Source organism: Oncorhynchus mykiss, chromosome 6, assembly GCF_057628025.1.
Source record: "Oncorhynchus mykiss isolate SJ-2025 chromosome 6, ASM5762802v1, whole genome shotgun sequence".
Lineage (NCBI taxonomy): Eukaryota > Metazoa > Chordata > Actinopteri > Salmoniformes > Salmonidae > Oncorhynchus > Oncorhynchus mykiss.
In genome coordinates, this window is record NC_143027.1 from 5,622,846 (window position 1) to 5,642,500 (window position 19,655).

Below are 19,655 nucleotides of genomic sequence, written 5' to 3' on the forward strand. Positions count from 1 at the left end.
ACAGTGATCAGTTTGGCGATGTTAGCTACCTAGCGTACATTGATCATTTTGCCGTTGTTGTTGAAAAACAAGGCAGCAGATTTCACCTGACTGATCCCAAAGTCTCTGGTCGTCGTTCAACGATGACGATTCATTTTTTTTTTTTAAATGAGGAAAAACTTAATCCTGTCTTATGCGATAGTTCACTCATTCCTCTATTCCTGAGGTAGCCCAGGTGTGAAATGATTTGAATAAATGCTGCATAGCTGGCCGTCAAAAACGTGTTTCAATTTGTATTTTTATCTCACGTCAAGGTCGTATTAAAATACATTAGCGAACAATATATTATTCCAGAACTCTAAACCAGATTTATTTTAGATTTGTCATTAAATACTCCTTAATTTCAGGATATTTTTCACAATGTTTCCCCTATGAGTAGGTGGAGTGTAGAACTGCTACTTCTACTGGTATGAACTGACACGTTGAGGAGGAGGACCAGGGTCTTACTTTTGGGAGGCCTTTGTCGCCCTGTCTAGAAAAATAATCTAGCTAGGGGAAACACCGGAGGGAGGCGGGAGATCCTCAGACCTCAGTGCCGTCGTGGTCGAGGTTGTTGTGGAGCTTGACCTCCAGGTTGACCTGCTTGACCTTCGCCGCTCCGTTGACCTTTGCCCCTCCGTTGACCTTAGAGTTGACGTTGTCGTGATTCCGGTTGATGTTGAGGTTGATGTTCCTGACTGTGCAGTGTTTAGAGCTGAAGTTCTTCTCCAGGGTCTTCTCTAGATAGACCTCTACCTTGGTGTTCAGAGGGTACTCCTCCGCCATCTTGGACGGCTTCTTTCCAGCCGAGCGTCGGCACTTCCTGAAGAGTAAAAAGGAACCCAGCAAGACGAGGACCAGCAGGGTCAGCGCAGCCACGCCCCGGCCCGTAGATCCTCCCATCTGGGGGATAAAAGTGGAGGCAACGGGGACCACGAGTCGGAGAATCTTCATGTTGGTTCCATTCTTCGTCTGGTCGCCCTCGTTATCATAGATCAGAGACTCGTCGAGGGTGAGATGCCCGCTTTGGTCCACCAGGTCCCGGCGAGCGCGGCTGTAGTCGATGCTTCGCCTCAGCTGATTGGTCAGGTCCCTGCGAGCCCGCACCATGTCGCTGCTGTGTGCAAGCTGACGGGTCAGATAACGCTGGATCCTGGGGCCGGAGATGGACTCTGGACCAATCACATAGATCACCTGCAGGTACCACTGATGTCCCGCCTCCACCTGTCAATCAAGAGAGAGAGAGTTAAAGAGATTATCCAGTACTTTTGTATACTTTTTAGCCAGTAGTTCTGAAAGTATCACTCACAAGCCAAAAGAGGTCCCCGAAAATAGTATACTACATCACATACAAGTAGTTCTGAAAGTAAAAGTCTCAAAATGCTGGCGAGCCAAAAAGTGGTTCCCCCAAAAAAACTGAGTGGTACGTCACATATCCACACCACTTCATTGCTCTCTCTCGCTTGCTCTGAAGCTCATTGGCTAGAACTCAAGGTTTGCTAGGAGGCTGGCCCAAGTGGAGGGAAAATGTTGGGAGAATGGAGCAGAACAACTTCCAGAAAAAGCAGTCGCTTTCAAACTAGGAATTTTGTGTCTAATTGAGGTAAGACAGTAATTCTGCTAATAAATTATGTATGTATGATCTATACATGGACATATAATGCCCAAAAGTGTGAGGTTTAAAACATACTTGGTAGTCGCCAAAGTTCCGGCGCATATCAGATCAAATAATGGTTTTATCACTATGAAATTTAGCCCTCAAATCTGACGAATACCTTTTTGAAGAGTAGCTACAGTACACATTTATAACTCATACATAATGCATTCATAAGAGGTACATTACCATTTATTAAATTATTGTGGTTCAGTGGATAAGTCTTGGTCTCCACTGACCTTGTACAGGGCATCAACCTTCATGGTAAAACCATCAACACCAGGCATGGCTGTCATGGTCTGTAGTTCGGTGATATCCGACGCAAAGTTGGCCTCGAAGGGAACATCATGGAAGAACCTGTCACAGACTTCAGGCTGCTTCCGATCCTGCAGAAGAAACGTTACAACAACTCTGTCATTACCGATCCGCACCATATATCAAACATTAGCATACATGCTAACAGTATCTACATCTATACCATATAAACACTGCCATACATGTTAACATACATGCTAACAGTTTCTACATCTATACCGTATAAACACTAGCATACATGCTAACAGTATCTACATCTATACCGTATAAACACTAGCATACATGTTAACATACATGCTAACAGTATCTACATCTATACCATTTAAACACTGCCATACATGTTAACATACATGCTAACAGTATCTACATCTATACCGTACAAACACTGCCATACATGTTAACATACATGCTAACAGTATCTACATCTATACCGTATAAACACTAGCATACATGCTAACAGTATCTACATCTATACCGTATGAACACTAGCATACATGTTAACATACATGCTAACAGTATCTACATCTATACCGTATAAACACTGCCATACATGTTAACATACATGCTAACAGTGTCTACATCTATACCGTATAAACACTAGCATACATGTTAACATACATGCTAACAGTATCTACATCTATACCGTATAAACACTAGCATACATGTTAACATACATGCTAACAGTATCTACATCTATACCGTATAAACACTAGCATACATGTTAACATACATGCTAACAGTATCTACATCTATACCGTATAAACACTAGCATACATGCTAACAGTATCTACATCTATACCGTATAAACACTAGCATACATGCTAACAGTATCTACATCTATACCGTATAAACACTAGCATACATGCTAACAGTATCTACATCTATACCGTATAAACACTAGCACACATGCTAACAGTATCTACATCTATACCATATAAACACTAGCATACATGCTAACAGTATCTACATCTATACCGTATAAACACTAGCATACATGCTAACAGTGTCTACATCTATACCGTATAAACACTAGCATACATGCTAACAGTGTCTACATCTATACCGTATAAACACTAGCATACATGCTAACATACATGCTAACATACATGCTAACAGTGTCTACATCTATACCGTATAAACACTAGCATACATGCTAACATACATGCTAACATACATGCTAACAGTATCTACATCTATACCATATAAACACTAGCATACATGCTAACAGTATCTACATCTATACCGTATAAACACTAGCATACATGCTAACAGGGTGGATAAAAGCAGTCACATCGGCTATGCATGTGGAATATATAAATGTCGTTTGAATCTCAAAAGTAGTTTCAGTAAACTTGTAGTTTCCAGCCGTCATAACAGAACTCCCATTATTGTAAACATTAGCGTAAACAATCCAACACTACGATACCCGTGCCCCGACTCGCACAACAATACAATTCCTCCTATTCGAATAGCACACAAGTCTTTGAATATATTTCTTAAAACTATGACTACACACTGAGAAAAGGTGAAAAGACCAGTTTGTCCGATCACATGGGTGGGCGGTCACATTGGGTGACATGCCACAGACAAATCAAAAGCCTTGCCTAGCAACGCCTCGGTCGTGGGTTCAAGTTCCAGAGAGACGAACGTACGAACAATGTACGCAGTCTTTAATACAAGTCGGTTTGGATGAAAGCATCTGCTAAATGGGATGTACGGAATCGACAAGCAGCGACACTCCAGGTTATTTGTCTTCATTGCAGTCACACTGAACAGATTATCAGAGTGCATTTCACTAATGCAAAAAAATCGACAACACAGAACAATAGTACAACAACATTAGAGGACAATGGAAGTTAAATAACAGGAGCCAACCGTACCAGAATCAGGAACCTGTGTTTGAGGTGTTTGTTGGTCTGGATGCAGCCGTACTGAGGGCCCTCGTTGTACAGAGTCCCTGTGGGGTCGAAGAAAGGCACGTATCCATCACGTCCCGTACACAGGTACACCTTCTCCAGCTGCAGCTTGTAGGCTGCGTTCAGGTTCTGCTCTGGGTTCCACAGCACTCTGCCGTACAGCGTCTGGCCTGTAGGGGCACCAGAGACATGCTAGGTTAGGTGATACATAAGGTTTATTATATAATATAATACAAAGTGGCAACAATGCATTACATACAACAGGCTAAATATATATATAAATATATATATATATACAAAGAAATGTATTCAATACATACAATACATTTACTGCAATATATATGATATATTAAGCAGGAAGCTTAGCGGTTATAGTGTTGGGCCAGTAACCAAACTGCAATATATATGATATATTAAGCAGGAAGCTTAGCGGTTATAGTGTTGGGTCAGTAACTGAACTGCAATATATATGATATATTAGGCAGGAAGCTTAGCGGTTATAGTGTTGGGCCAGTAACCAAACTGCAATATATATGATATATTAAGCAGGAAGCTTAGCGGTTATAGTGTTGGGTCAGTAACTGAACTGCAATATATATGATATATTAAGCAGGAAGCTTAGCGGTTATAGTGTTGGGTCAGTAACTGAACTGCAATATATATGATATATTAAGCAGGAAGCTTAGCGGTTATAGTGTTGGGCCAGTAACCAAACTGCAATATATATGACATACTAAGCAGGAAGCTTAGCGGTTATAGTGTTGGGTCAGTAACCAAACTGCAATATATATGATATATTAAGCAGGAAGCTTAGCGGTTATAGTGTTGGGCCAGTAACCAAACTGCAATATATATGATATATTAAGCAGGAAGCTTAGCGGTTATAGTGTTGGGCCAGTAACCAAACTGCAATATATATGACATATTAAGCAGGAAGCTTAGCGGTTATAGTGTTGGGTCAGTAACCAAACTGCAATATATATGATATATTAAGCAGGAAGCTTGGCGGTTATAGTGTTGGGCCAGTAACCAAACTGCAATATATATGATATACTAAGCAGGAAGCTTAGCGGTTATAGTGTTGGGTCAGTAACTGAACTGCAATATATATGATATATTAAGCAGGAAGCTTAGCGGTTATAGTGTTGGGCCAGTAACCAAACTGCAATATATATTCAATATTAGGCAGATAGTCTAGCGGTTAAAATGTTGGGTCAGTAACCGAAAGGTCACAGGTCAGAATACCCGAGCAAACAAGGTGAAAAAGCTGTCAATGAGCCCTTGAGCAAGACACTAAAAACCCTAACTTGCTCTAGGGGCGCAGTACCACTACAGTATGGCTGACCCTGTAAAACAACACCTATCATAATACTATGACTGACCCTGTAAAACAACACCTATCATACTACTATGGCTGACCGTGTAAAACAACACCTATCATACTACTATGACTGACCCTGTAAAACAACACATTACACTGCACCTATCATACCTCTATGACATTCATGTTTCAATGAAGATCCAACTTTGAGTTTGCCCAGTGATGTGTGGAACAGTCATTGTACCCATAGAGAATGCTCCCTTGTAGTCCATCTCAGCCATGGATATGTCAGAGATGGCCGGGTCCATCATGAACACCTTCTCATTGTTGCACAGCTGAAACTCAGTGTTGAGGGAGTATACCACTGGGACGGGCCGGTTGGTCTGCTGGAAGGCTATAGGTAACTGGAACCTGGAGGGGGAGGGAGGACAGGTTGGTCTGCTGGAAGGCTATAGGTAACTGGAACCTGGGGGGGAGGGAGGGAGGACAGGTTGGTCTGCTGGAAGGCTATAGGTAACTGGAACCTGGAGGGGGAGGGAGGGAGGACAGGTTGGTCTGCTGGAAGGCTATAGGTAATTGGAACCTGGGGGGGAGGGAGGGAGGACAGGTTGGTCTGCTGGAAGGCTATGGGTAACTGGAACCTGGAGGGGGAGGGAGGGCAGGTTGGTCTGCTGGAAGGCTATAGGTAACTGGAACCTGGGGGGGAGGGAGAACAGGTTGGTCTGCTGGAAGGCTATAGGTAACTGGAACCTGGAGGGGGAGGGTGGACAGGTTGGTCTGCTGGAAGGCTATGGGTAACTGGAACCTGGAGGGGGAGGGAGGGTAGGTTGGTCTGTCTGCTGGAAGGCTATAGGTAACTGGAACCTGAGGGGGAGGGACGGTAGGTTGGTCTGCTGGAAGATTATAGGTAACTGGAACCTGAGGGGGAGGGAGGGAGGACAGGTTGGTCTGCTGGAAGGCTATAGGTAACAGGAACCTGAGGGGGAGGGAGGGGGGACAGGTTGGTCTGCTGGAAGGCTATAGGTAACTGGAACCTGAGGGGGAGGGAGGGTAGGTTGGTCTGCTGGAAGATTATAGGTAACTGGAACCTGAGGAGGAGGGAGGGAGGACAGGTTGGTCTGCTGGAAGGCAATAGGTAACTGGAACCTGAGGGGGAGGGAGGGGGGACAGGTTGGTCTGCTGGAAGGCTATAGGTAACTGGAACCTGGGGGGGAGGGAGGGAGGGCAGGTTGGTCTGCTGGAAGGCTATAGGTAATTGGAACCTGGGGGGGGGGAAGGGAGGGCAGGCTGGTCTGCTGGAAGGCTATAGGTAACTGGAACCTGGGGGGGAGGGAGGGAGGGCAGGTTGGTCTGCTGGAAGGCTATAGGTAACTGGAACCTGGGGGGGAGGGAGGGAGGGCAGGTTGGTCTGCTGGAAGGCTATAGGTAATTGGAACCTGGGGGGAGGGAGGGAGGGCAGGCTGGTCTGCTGGAAGGCTATAGGTAATTGGAACCTGGGGGAGGGAGGGAGGGCAGGCTGGTCTGCTGGAAGGCTATAGGTAATTGGAACCTGGGGGGAGGGAGGGAGGGCAGGCTGGTCTGCTGGAAGGCTATAGGTAACTGGAACCTGGAGGGGGAGGGAGGGCAGGCTGGTCTGCTGGAAGGCTATAGGTAACTGGAACCTGGAGGGGGAGGGAGGGCAGGCTGGTCTGCTGGAAGGCTATAGGCAACTGGAACCTGGGGGTTCCAGTTACCAGGTTGCTATATGTAGAGCAGCATAACCATTCCTAGAATTCTGGTTTAAACACTCTCGTTTCAACCTATTACAGACAGAGAGCAAGCAAGGTCATCAATAAGTAAGTAACAAACGTCCAAGGATGGACCCTTGAGGAACACCGCAATTTACTCTACCGTTCAAAAGTTTGGGGTCACTTAGAAATGTCCTTGTTTTTGAAAGAAAATACATATTTTTTTGTCCATTAAAATAACATCAAATTGATCAGAAAAACAGCGTAGCTGGAAACCGAAGATGTTTTATGGAATATCTACATAGGCGTACAGAGGCCCATTATCAGGAACCGTCACTCTGTCACACCCTGATCTGTTTCACTTGTCTTTGTGCTCGTCTCCACCTCCATCCAGGTGTCGCCCATCTTCCCCATTATCCCCTGGGTATTTATACCTGTGTTCTCTGTTTGTCTGTTGCCAGTTCGTCTTGTTTGTCAAGTCAACCAGCGTTTTTGTGTCTCAGCTCCTGCTTTTTCCCTAGCCTCTCTTTTCTCATCCTCCTGGATTACCGACCTCTGCCTGTCCTGACCCTGTACCTGCCCGCCTGATTACTCTGCCTGCCCCTGACCCTGAGCCTGCCTACCGTCCTGTACCTTTGCCCCACCTCTGGATTACCGACCTCTGCCTGTCCTGACCCTGTACCTGCCCGCCTGACCACTCTGCCTGTCCTGACCCTGAGCCTGCCTACCGTCCTGCACCTTTGCCACTGTTGCTGTAATAAAGATTGCTACTTAAACACGGTCTGCATCTGGATCTTACCTTAAAACCTGATACACTCCTGAGTTCCAATGGCATCAGAGCAACAGTTTTCAGCTGTGCTAACAAAATTGCAAAAGGCTTTTCTAATGATCAATTAGCCTTTTAAAATTATAAACTTGGATTAGCTAACACAACAAGCCATTGGAACACAGGAGTGATGGTTGCTGATGAAGGGCCTCTGTACGCCTATGTAGATCTTCCATTAAAACTCAGCCGTTTCCAGCTACAATAGTCATTTACAACATTAACAATGTCTCCGCTGTTTTTCTGATCAATTTTATGTTATTTTAAATGGACCAATTTTTTCGTGCTTTTCTTTCAAAAACCAGGACATTTCCACAAAGTCCACAAACTTTTGAACGGTAGTGTACATTTTACGGACACAGTATATGTTTACATTAGTGATATTTTCTTTGTTTTTCAGTCCCATACTTCAGCTAACCTCAACCCCTCCCATAATCATTTTTTTGGGGGTGGGGGACATACTGCTCTGTGGCCCTCACTAAGTAGTGTATGGTGGCTGTGGAGGAACATACTTCTCTGGGGCCCTCACTAAGCAGTGTATGGTGGCTGTGGAGGAACATACTTCTCTGGGGCCCTCACTAAGTAGTGTATGGTGGCTGTGGAGGGACATACTTCTCTGGGGCACTCACTAAGAAGTGTATGGTGGCTGTGGAGGGACATACTTCTCTGGGGCCCTCACTAAGTAGTGTATGGTGGCTGTGGAGGGACATACTTCTCTGGGGCCCTTACTAAGTAGTGTATGGTGGCTGTGGAGAGACATACTTCTCAGGGGACCTCACTAAGTAGTGTATGGTGGCTGTGGAGGGACATACTTCTCTGGGGCCCTCACTAAGTAGTGTATGGTGGCTGTGGAGGGACATACTTCTCTGGGGCCCTCACTAAGTAGTGTATGGTGGCTGTGGAGGGACATACTTCTCTGGGGCCCTCACAAAGTAGTGTATGGTGGCTGTGGAGGGACATACTTCTCTGGGGCCCTCACTAAGTAGTGTATGGTGGCTGTGGAGGGACATACTTCTCTGGGGCGTGGGCTGTGCAGGACAGAGGCTTGTCTCCAGGGTCGGTCCAGGACTGGGTTGGCTGCACGGTACAGGGGATCAGAAACACGGTGTACTCACCAGAGTAGTCCTTCCTGGAACACAAGAGGGAAACACTTTTGGGAAGCCCCTTGTAAACATAGATCATTCATAAGACATGAGGACTTGCATTGGGTCCCCAGGCTGATACCTAGGCTTTAGCTTAAATTAGCAGGCGAACAGGCTGATACCTAGGCTTTAGCTTAACTTAGCAGGCGAACAGGCTGATACCGAGGCTTTAGCTTAACTTAGCAGGCGAACAGGCTGATACCTAGTCTTTAGCTTAAATTAGCAGGCGAACAGGCTGATACCTAGGCTTTAGCTTACCTTAGCAGGCGAACAGTCTGATACCTAGGCTTTAGCTTAACTTAGCAGGCGAACAGGCTGATACCTAGGCTTTAGCTTAAATTAGAAGGCGAACAGGCTGATACCTAGGCTTTAGCTTAACTTAGCAGGCGAACAGGCTGATACCTAGGCTTTAGCTTAACTTAGCAGGCGAACAGGCTGATACCTAGGCTTTTGCTTAACTTAGCAGGCGAACAGGCTGATACCTAGGCTTTTGCTTAACCTTCCAGAGCTAGTAGGGAGAGTCAAAGGACTTGAAATATATACACTGCTCAAAAAAATAAAGGGAACACTTAAACAACACAATGTAACTCCAAGTCAATCACACTTCTGTGACATCAAACTGTCCACTTAGGAAGCAACACTGATTGACAATAAATGTCACATGCTGTTGTGCAAATGGAATAGACAACAGGTAGAAATTATAGGCTATTAGCAAGACACCCCCAATAAAGGAGTGGTTCTATACGTGGTGACCACAGACCACTTCTCAGTTCCTATGCTTCCTGGCTGATGATTTGGTCACTTTTGAATGCTGGCGGTGCTTTCACTCTAGTGGTAGTATGAGACGGAGTCTACAACCCACACAAGTGGCTCAGGTAGTGCAGCTCATCCAGGATGGCACATCAATGCGAGCTGTGGCAAGAAGGTTTGCTCTGTCTGTCAGCGTAGTGTCCAGAGCATGGAGGCGCTACCAGGAAACAGGCCAGTACATCAGGAGACGTGGAGGAGGCCGTAGGAGGGCAACAAACCAGCAGCAGGACCGCTACCTCCGCCTTTGTGCAAGGAGGAGCAGGAGGAGCACTGCCAGAGCCCTGCAAAATAACCTCCAGCAGGCCACAAATGTGCATGTGTCTGCTCAAACGGTCAGAAACAGACTCCATGAGGGTGGTATGAGGGCCCGACGTCCACAGGTGGGGGTTGTGCTTACAGCCCAACACCGTGCAGGACGTTTAGCATTTTCCCAGAGAACACCAAGATTGGCAAATTCGCCACTGGCACCCTGTGCTCTTCACAGATGAAAGCAGGTTCACACTGAGCACATGTGACAGACGTGACAGAGTCTGGAGACGCCGTGGAGAATGTTCTGCTGCCTGCAACATCCTCCATCCAGCATGACCGGTTTGTCGGTGGGTCAGTCATGGTGTGGGGTGGCATTTCTTTGGGGGGCCGCACAGCCCTCCGTGTGCTCGCCAGAGGTAGCCTGACTGCCATTAGGTACCGAGATGAGATCCTCAGACCCCTTGTGAGACCATATGCTGGTGCGGTTGGCCCTGGGTTCCTCCTAATGCAAGACAATGCTAGACCTCATGTGGCTGGAGTGTGTCAGCAGTTCCTGCAAGAGGAAGGCTTTGATGCTATGGACTGGCCCGCCCGTTCCCCAGACCTGAATCCAATTGAGCACATCTGGGACATCATGTCTCGCTCCATGCACCAACGCCACGTTGCACCACAGACTGTCCAGGAGTTGGCAGATGCTTTAGTCCAGGTCTGGGAGGAGATCCCTCAGGAGACCATCCGCCACCTCATCAGGAGCATGCCCAGGCGTTGTAGAAAGGTCATACAGGCACGTGAAGGCCACACACACTACTGAGCCTCATTTTGACTTGTTTTAAGGACATTACATCAAAGTTGGATCAGCCTGTAGTGTGGTATTCCACTTTAATTTTGAGTGTGACTCCAAATCCAGACCTCCGTGGGTTGATAAATTTGATTTCCATTGATAATTTTTGTGTGATTTTGTTGTCAGCACATTCAACTATGTAAAGAAAAAAGTATTTAATAAGAATATTTCATTCATTCAGATCTAGGATGTGTTATTTTAGTGTTCCCCTTATTATTTTTGAGCAGTGTATTTATCTATATCTATAACTGTATATAACAGTATGTCTGTACTGACCAGCTGTAAGAGCAAATGGCCCTCCAGAGCTGGTAGGGAGAATCAAAGGACTGGGTATATCTATTTATCTATATCTATAACTGTATATAACAGTATGTCTGTTTACTGACCTGCTGTAAGAGGAGGTGGCCTTCCAGAGCTGGTAGGGAGAATCAAAGGACTGGGCGCTCCAGATGAGCTGCATGTCGAACTCTATGCCCCCCAGGTGGTCCGGGACCATCAGGTGGGACTTGTGGCCAGGCAGGGTGTGGTGTTCTGGGACAAACTGGCCTGGAGGAGGAAGAGGGAGAAAACTACAGGTTAGTCATCGTGTTACAGACCACTATTGACCTGGTCTCACAGGAATCGGGATCAGACCTCAACACAGTGGTCTCCTTCAAAAATATGGAGTCGAGACCACTGTTGACCTGGTACATGCATTTTAAAATGATATGCTACAAAAGTAATAAGATACTAATTACTGTGGTGCTCTGGTACAAACTGTCCTGGCAAGGCAGAGACAAACACATACAGTGTCATCGGAAAGTATTCAGACCCCTTGACTTTTTCCACATTTTGTTACGTTACAGCCTTATTCTAAAATGGATTAAGCCCCAAAAAAATCCTCAGCAATCTACACACAATACCCCATAATGACATCACATTACCCCATAATGACATCACAATACCCTATAATGACATCACAATACCCCATAATGATATCACAATACCCCATAATGACATCACAATACCCCATAATGACAAAGTGAAAACAGACATAAGACATTAAGACATTTTACAGATACTATTAAAAACAGAAAACAGAAACACCTTATTTACATCAGTATTCAGACCCTTTGCTATGAGATTGGAAATGGAGCTCAGGTGCATCCTGTTTCCATTGATCATCCTTGAGATGTTTCTACAACTTGATCGGAGTCTATCTATGGTAAATTCAATTGATTGGACATGATTTGGAAAGGCACACAACTGTCTATAAAAGATCCCACAGTTGACAGTGCATGTCACAGCAAAAACCAAGCCATGAGGTCAAAGGAATAGAGCCCAGAGAGGATTGTGTCGATGCACAGATCTGGGGAAGTGTACCCAAACAATTCTGCAGCACCGAAAGTCCCCAAGAACACAGTGACCTCCATCATTCTTAAATGGAAGAATTTTGGAACCAACTATACTTTTTCCTAGAGCTGGCTGCCCGGCCAAACTGAACAATTGGAAGAGAAGGGCCATGGTCAGGAAGGTGACCAAGAACCCAATGGCCACTCTGACAGAGCTCTAGAGTTGCTCTGTGGAGATGGGAAAACAGAAGGTCAACCATCTCTGCAGCACTCCACTAATCATGCCTTTATGCTAGAGTGGCCAGACGGATGCCACTCCTCAGTAAAAGGCACATGACAGCCGACTTGGAGTTTGCCAAAAGGCACTTAAAGGACTCTCAGACCATCAGAAACAAGATTCTCTGCGGGTCTGAATGCCAAGCGTCACGTCTGTAGGAAACCTGGCACCATCCCTACGGTGAAGCATGGTGGTGGCAGCATCATGCTGTGGGGATGTTTTTCAGTGGAAGAGACTGAGAGTCTAGTCAGGATCGAGGAAGAGATGAATGGAGCAAAGTAGAGAGAGATCCTTGATGTAAACCTGGCCAGAGCGCTCAGGACCTCAGACTGGGGCGAAGGTTCACCTTCCAACAGGACAACGACCCTAAGCACACAGCCAAGACAACGCAGGAGTGGCTTCAGGACAAGTCTCTGAATGTTCTTCAGTCCCCCAGCCAGAGCCCCGACTTGAACCCCATCAAACATCTCTTGAGAGACCTGAAAATAGCTGTGCAGCAACACTCCCCATCCAACCTGACAGAGCTTGAGAGGATCTACAGAGAAGAATTAGAGAAACTCCCCAAATACAGGTGTGCCAAGCTTGTAGCATCATACCCAAGAAGACTCAATGCTGTAATCATTACCAAAGGTGCTTCAACAAAGAACTGAGCAAAGGGTCTGTATACTTATGTAAATGTGATATTTCATTTTTTTTGTAATTATAAATTCGCAATAATGTTTCTGCTTTCTCATCATGGGGTATTGTGATGTCATTATGGGGTATTGTGATGTCATTATGGGGTATTGTGATGTCATTATGGGGTATTGTGTGTAGATTGATGAGGAAAAAAACCTACTAAATACATTTTAGAATAAGGTTGTGACGTAACAAAATGTGGAAAAAGTCAAGTTGTCTGAATACTTTCCGAAGGCACTGTAAATATACGAGACGTTTCCATAGCTTAGCAATTTACAGGAGGCTACGTGATACCGTGCACTACAGTAGTACACAGGTCATTGAGGACTGACCCCTGAACTTGGCGTGTGTTTTGAACTCGATAACCAGACGGCCATCCTCTCTTATGTAGATCCTGATGATCTGGAGTCTGGCTGACAGAACGCTGTCTGTCTGGATGCCTAGTGGACACAGGAACACAACAGTTAAATGGATTTACACAGGAACACAACACTTCCAAGGAGACACACACCTGTCCTCCAGAGCCCCCCCTCACTTGTCCTCCAGAGCCCCCCCCCTCACCTGTCCTCCAGAGCCCCCCCCCTCACCTGTCCTCCAGAGCCCCCCCCCCCCCCCTCACCTGTCCTCCAGAGCCCCCCCCCCACCTGTCCTCCAGAGCCCCCCCCTCACCTGTCCTCCAGAGCCCCCCCCCCACCTGTCCTCCAGAGCCCCCCCCCTCACCTGTCCTCCAGAGCCCCCCCCCACCTGTCCTCCAGAGCCCCCCCCCCCCCTGTCCTCCAGAGCCCCCCCCCACCTGTCCTCCAGAGCCCCCCCCCTCACCTGTCCTCCAGAGCCCCCCCCTCACCTGTCCTCCAGAGCCCCCCCTCACCTGTCCTCCAGAGCCCCCCCCCCTCACCTGTCCTCCAGAGCCCCCCCCCTCACCTGTCCTCCAGAGCCCCCCCCCCTCACCTGTCCTCCAGAGCCCCCCCCCCCCCCCCTCACCTGTCCTCCAGAGCCCCCCCCTCACCTGTCCTCTAGAGCCCCCCCCCCCCCCCCCCCTCACCTGTCCTCCAGAGCCCCCCCCTCACCTGTCCTCCAGAGCCCCCCCCCCCCACCTGTCCTCCAGAGGCCCCCCCCCCCACCTGTCCTCCAGAGCCCCCCCCCTCACCTGTCCTCCAGAGCACGGTGTCGTAGAAGAAAGAGAACTCCATTTCAGTGTGGTGTTCCAGAGAAGCCCAGCCCCTGGGAGCTGTTACGTAGATATACGACACGTAGAGAGGAACCTGCACCGTCAGGAACGACTGGGCCGAGTCCCTCACCTGGGAGGGACATGAGACACGACGTGAGATCAGATGACATGAGGTGACAAAATGACACAAGGTGGCATGATTAAAAAGGGCAGCAACAGCTATTGTCAGTCCTTAGACTGTTTTGCATACGGTGGTTGGCACGGAAGGATGAGTCACAGGGAAACTGCAAGAGTAGCCATGGTTACAATAATACCGTTAGGTTCTAATTCTACGGGGCACCAGGAAAGACAAGTTAAAATCTTCCCAAATATACATCTGTATTCAGACAACACACATTTTCACCACCACAAGTTATATATATATATATATATATATATATATATATATATATATATATATATATATATATATATATATATATATATATATATATATATATATATATATATATATATATATATATATATATATATATATATATATATATATATATATATATATATATACTCCCACTTAGACACTCTCTACTTCTCTCCAATCCTTACATCTGTTGAGGTCCGACAGGAAGAGGAAGTGATTGGGTAATAAACCATTGTTTCTCCCTAAAAAGGTTATCTGACCTGACCTCGACCCCCTTGAGGCCTAATCTAAAGATCTCCACCTGTATCCCCTCTGGCAACCCTGTGACGTCCACCCAACACATTCCACAGCCATCTGGCTCCTACAGATAACCGTTCACTTCTGATGTAAAAACCCAGTCTCTATCACTCCTCAGATACTATCCTTCTGAGTATAACAATACAGACTGTGATCACATCACTGAATGTGGACCTGATAACACTGTGGACCTGATAAAACTGTGGACCTGATAATACTGTGGACCTGATAACACTGTGGACCTGATGACACTGTGGACCTGATGACACTGTGGACCTGATAACACTGTGGACCTGATGACACTGTGGACCTGATGACACTGTGGACCTGATAACACTGTGGACCTGATAACACTGTGGACCTGATGACACTGTGGACCTGATGACACTGTGGACCTGATAAAACTGTGGACCTGATAACACTGTGGACCTGATAACACTGTGGACCTGATAACACTGTGGACCTGATGACACTGTGGACCTGATGACACTGTGGACCTGATAACACTGTGGACCTGATAACACTGTGGACCTGATGACACTGTGGACCTGATGACACTGTGGACCTGATAACACTGTGGACCTGATAACACTGTGGACCTGATAACACTGTGGACCTGATGACACTGTGGACCTGATGACACTGTGGACCTGATAACACTGTGGACCTGATGACACTGTGGACCTGATGACACTGTGGACCTGATGACACTGTGGACCTGATGACACTGTGGACCTGATGACACTGTGGACCTGATGACACTGTGGACCTGATAACACTGTGGACCTGATAATAATGTGGACCTGATAACACTGTGGACCTGATAACACTGTGGACCTGATGACACTGTGGAGCTGATAACACTGTGGACCTGATAACACTGTGGACCTGATGACACTGTGGACCTGATAACACTGTGGACCTGATGACACTGTGGACCTGATGACACTGTGGACCTGATGACACTGTGGACCTGATAATAATGTGGACCTGATAACACTGTGGACCTGATGACACTGTGGACCTGATGACACTGTGGACCTGATGACACTGTGGACCTGATGACACTGTGGACCTGATGACACTGTGGACCTGATAATAATGTGGACCTGATAACTCTGTGGACCTGATAATAATGTGGACCTGATAACACTGTGGACCTGATAACACTGTGGACCTGATAACACTGTGGACCTGATGACACTGTGGACCTGATGACACTGTGGACCTGATAATAATGTGGACCTGATAACACTGTGGACCTGATAACACTGTGGACCTGATAATAATGTGGACCTGATGACACTGTGGACCTGATAACACTGTGGACCTGATGACACTGTGGACCTGATGACACTGTGGACCTGATGACACTGTGGACCTGATGACTCTGTGGACCTGATGACACTGTGGACCTGATGACACTGTGGACCTGATAACACTGTGGACCTGATAACACTGTGGACCTGATAACACTGTGGAACTGATGACACTGTGGACCTGATAACTCTGTGGACTTCTGTGAGAAGATTATGTTCACTAGTCATGTTAGATTGTATTCAAGCCTTCAGGTCAATGAAAATAAACTTGAGTAAATGCAGAGGACAGCGAACAAAATGCAGTGACATCGATCACCCACTAGACGAGGGTACGGTACCTGAACCCGAGGGAGTCTCTCGTACCTGGAAGTCGGCAGTGACTGAGCCTCCACAGACGTCGATGAGTTCTGTCATGTCGTAGTAGGCATTGAAGGTCCAGATGCAGCTCCTCATGTTGAGATGTTTATACAGCCGGATGCTCTGAGCCTCTCGGACACCGGGGTTGAACTGGTAGGGTCTGTCATAACCCGGACCCAGAGAGATACTGTCATACTGGACACCATCCAGGAAACCCGTCTCTGAAACACACAGAGAGAGAGAGGACAGAGACACGGAGAGAGAGAGGACAGAGACAGAGAGCGAGAGAGGACAGAGACACAGAGAGAGAGAGGACAGAGACACAGAGAGAGAGGACAGAGGCACACAGAGAGAGAGAGGACAGAGACACAGAGAGAGGTCAGAGACACACAGAGAGATGACAGAGACACACAGAAAGAGAGAGGACAGAGACACACAGGGAGGTCAGAGACACAGAGAGAGATGACAGAGACACACAGAAAGAGAGAGGACAGAGACACAGAGAGAGAGAGAGAGGACAGAGACACACAGAGAGAGAGGACAGAGACACAGAGAGAGAGAGGACAGAGACACAGAGAGAGAGAGGACAGAGACACACAGAGAGAGAGGGCAGAGACACACAGAGACAGAGAGGACAGAGACACACAGGGAGAGAGAGAGGACAGAGACCCACAGAGAGGAGAGACACACAGAGAGAGAGGACAGAGACCCACAGAGAGGAGAGACACAAAGAGAGAGAGGACAGAGACACACAGAGATAGAGGACAGAGACCCAAGGAGAGGAGAGAGACACACAGAGATAGAGGACAGAGATCCACAGAGAGGAGAGAGACACACAGAGAGGACAGACACACAGAGAGGACACGTCAAACACTTTGTTAGAGGAAGGGTGTTTATAATTTGTTGTAAGAGTGTGTATGCGTGTGTATATGTGTGCATGAGTGTGTGTGTGTGTATGTGTATATGTGTGCATGAGTGTGTGTGTGTATGTGTATGTGTATGATGTAACACACTTTAGAGCGTCTGCGTGTGTCCTTACCGGAGACACCCTGCAGGTCTTTGAGAGTGACCAGGTTAGAACAGACGTGCTGTTGTCTGTAGACGGACTCTGACAGCAGGAAGTGCAGGTTGTGGAGGGGCATGCTGGACACTAGGGGCAGCATACCGTCCTGGTGGGGGATCTGCACCGAGATGTGGATACTGCAGAAGAAAAAGACAACACAAGGTTAGTGTTCTAGAACTATTATAGACCATATGGAGGTGTTCTAGAACAATTATATACCATATGGAGGTGTTCTAGAACTATTATAGACCATATGGAGGTGTTCTAGAACAATTATAGACCATATGGAGGTGTTCTAGAACAATTATATACCATATGGAGGTGTTCTAGAACAATTATAGACAATATGCAGGTGTTCTAGAACTATTATAAACCATATGGAGGTGTTCTAGAACTATTATAGACCATATGGAGGTGTTCTAGAACAATTATATACCATATGGAGGTGTTCTAGAACAATTATAGACCATATGGAGGTGTTCTAGAACAATTATAAACCATATGGAGGTGTTCTAGAACTATTATAGACAATATGGAGGTGTTCTAGAACTATTATAGACCATATGGAGGTGTTCTAGAACTATTATAGACAATATGGAGGTGTTCTAGAACTATTATAGACAATATGGAGGTGTTCTAGAACTATTATAGACCATATGGAGGTGTTCTAGAACTATTATAGACCATATGGAGGTGTTCTAGAACTATTATAGACCATATGGAGGTGTTCTAGAACTATTATAGACCATATGGAGGTGTTCTAGAACTATTATAGACCATATGGAGGTGTTCTAGAACTATTATAGACCATATGGAGGTGTTCTAGAACTATTATAGACCATATGGAGGTGTTCTAGAACTATTATAGACAATATGGAGGTGTTCTAGAACTATTATAGACCATATGGAGGTGTTCTAGTACTATTATAGACCATATGGAGGTGTTCTAGAACTATTATAGACAATATGGAGGTGTTCTAGAACTATTATAGACAATATGGAGGTGTTCTAGAACTATTATAGACCATATGGAGGTGTTCTAGAACTATTATAGACCATATGGAGGTGTTCTAGAACTATTATAGACCACATGGAGGTGTTTTCCTGCTATTATATTCAGGAAGATAAACAGTCTGATAAATAAAAGTATACAAAACAAGATGACGGTGCAGGTACAGCCTACAATATCCAAAATTATTTTCCGATATTGTCCAAAATACTTTTGTGATATACCATCAAAAATAAAATCCAGATATGTACAGTGCCTTGCGAAAGTATTCGGCCCCCTTGAACTTTGCGACCTTTTGCCACATTTCAGGCTTCAAACATAAAGATATAAAACTGTATTTTTTTGTGAAGAATCAACAACAAGTGGGACACAATCATGAAGTGGAACGACATTTATTGGATATTTCAAACTTTTTTAACAAATCAAAAACTGAAAAATTGTGCGTGCAAAATTATTCAGCCCCTTTACTTTCAGTGCAGCAAACTCTCTCCAGAAGTTCAGTGAGGATCTCTGAATGATCCAATGTTGACCTAAATGACTAATGATGATAAATACAATCCACCTGTGTGTAATCAAGTCTCCGTATAAATGCACCTGCACTGTGATAGTCTCAGAGGTCCGTTAAAAGCGCAGAGAGCATCATGAAGAACAAGGAACACACCAGGCAGGTCCGAGATACTGTTGTGAAGAAGTTTAAAGCCGGATTTGGATACAAAAAGATTTCCCAAGCTTTAAACATCCCAAGGAGCACTGTGCAAGCGATAATATTGAAATGGAAGGAGTATCAGACCACTGCAAATCTACCAAGACCTGGCCGTCCCTCTAAACTTTCAGCTCATACAAGGAGAAGACTGATCAGAGATGCAGCCAAGAGGCCCATGATCACTCTGGATGAACTGCAGAGATCTACAGCTGAGGT

The 19,655-nt window shown here is 46.0% G+C and overlaps 1 protein-coding gene across 1 annotated transcript in view; it reads right to left on the minus strand.

The window, feature by feature from the left end:
- Positions 1-275: 275 nt before the first annotated feature.
- LOC110525177 (extracellular matrix organizing protein FRAS1) overlaps positions 276-19,655 on the minus strand; it is a 202,919-nt gene continuing 183,539 nt past the window's right edge. Inside the window, exons 64-73 of the mRNA XM_090239234.1 lie at positions 17,704-17,864; positions 16,671-16,885; positions 14,250-14,400; positions 13,435-13,542; positions 11,203-11,362; positions 8,787-8,903; positions 5,469-5,635; positions 3,868-4,073; positions 1,912-2,058; positions 276-1,242 (exon numbers count right to left, since the gene is read on the minus strand). Of these exons, the coding sequence (XP_090095360.1) occupies positions 562-1,242; positions 1,912-2,058; positions 3,868-4,073; positions 5,469-5,635; positions 8,787-8,903; positions 11,203-11,362; positions 13,435-13,542; positions 14,250-14,400; positions 16,671-16,885; positions 17,704-17,864 (2,113 nt within the window). The 3' untranslated portion in view covers positions 276-561. The remainder of the gene's footprint in view (positions 1,243-1,911; positions 2,059-3,867; positions 4,074-5,468; positions 5,636-8,786; positions 8,904-11,202; positions 11,363-13,434; positions 13,543-14,249; positions 14,401-16,670; positions 16,886-17,703; positions 17,865-19,655) is intronic.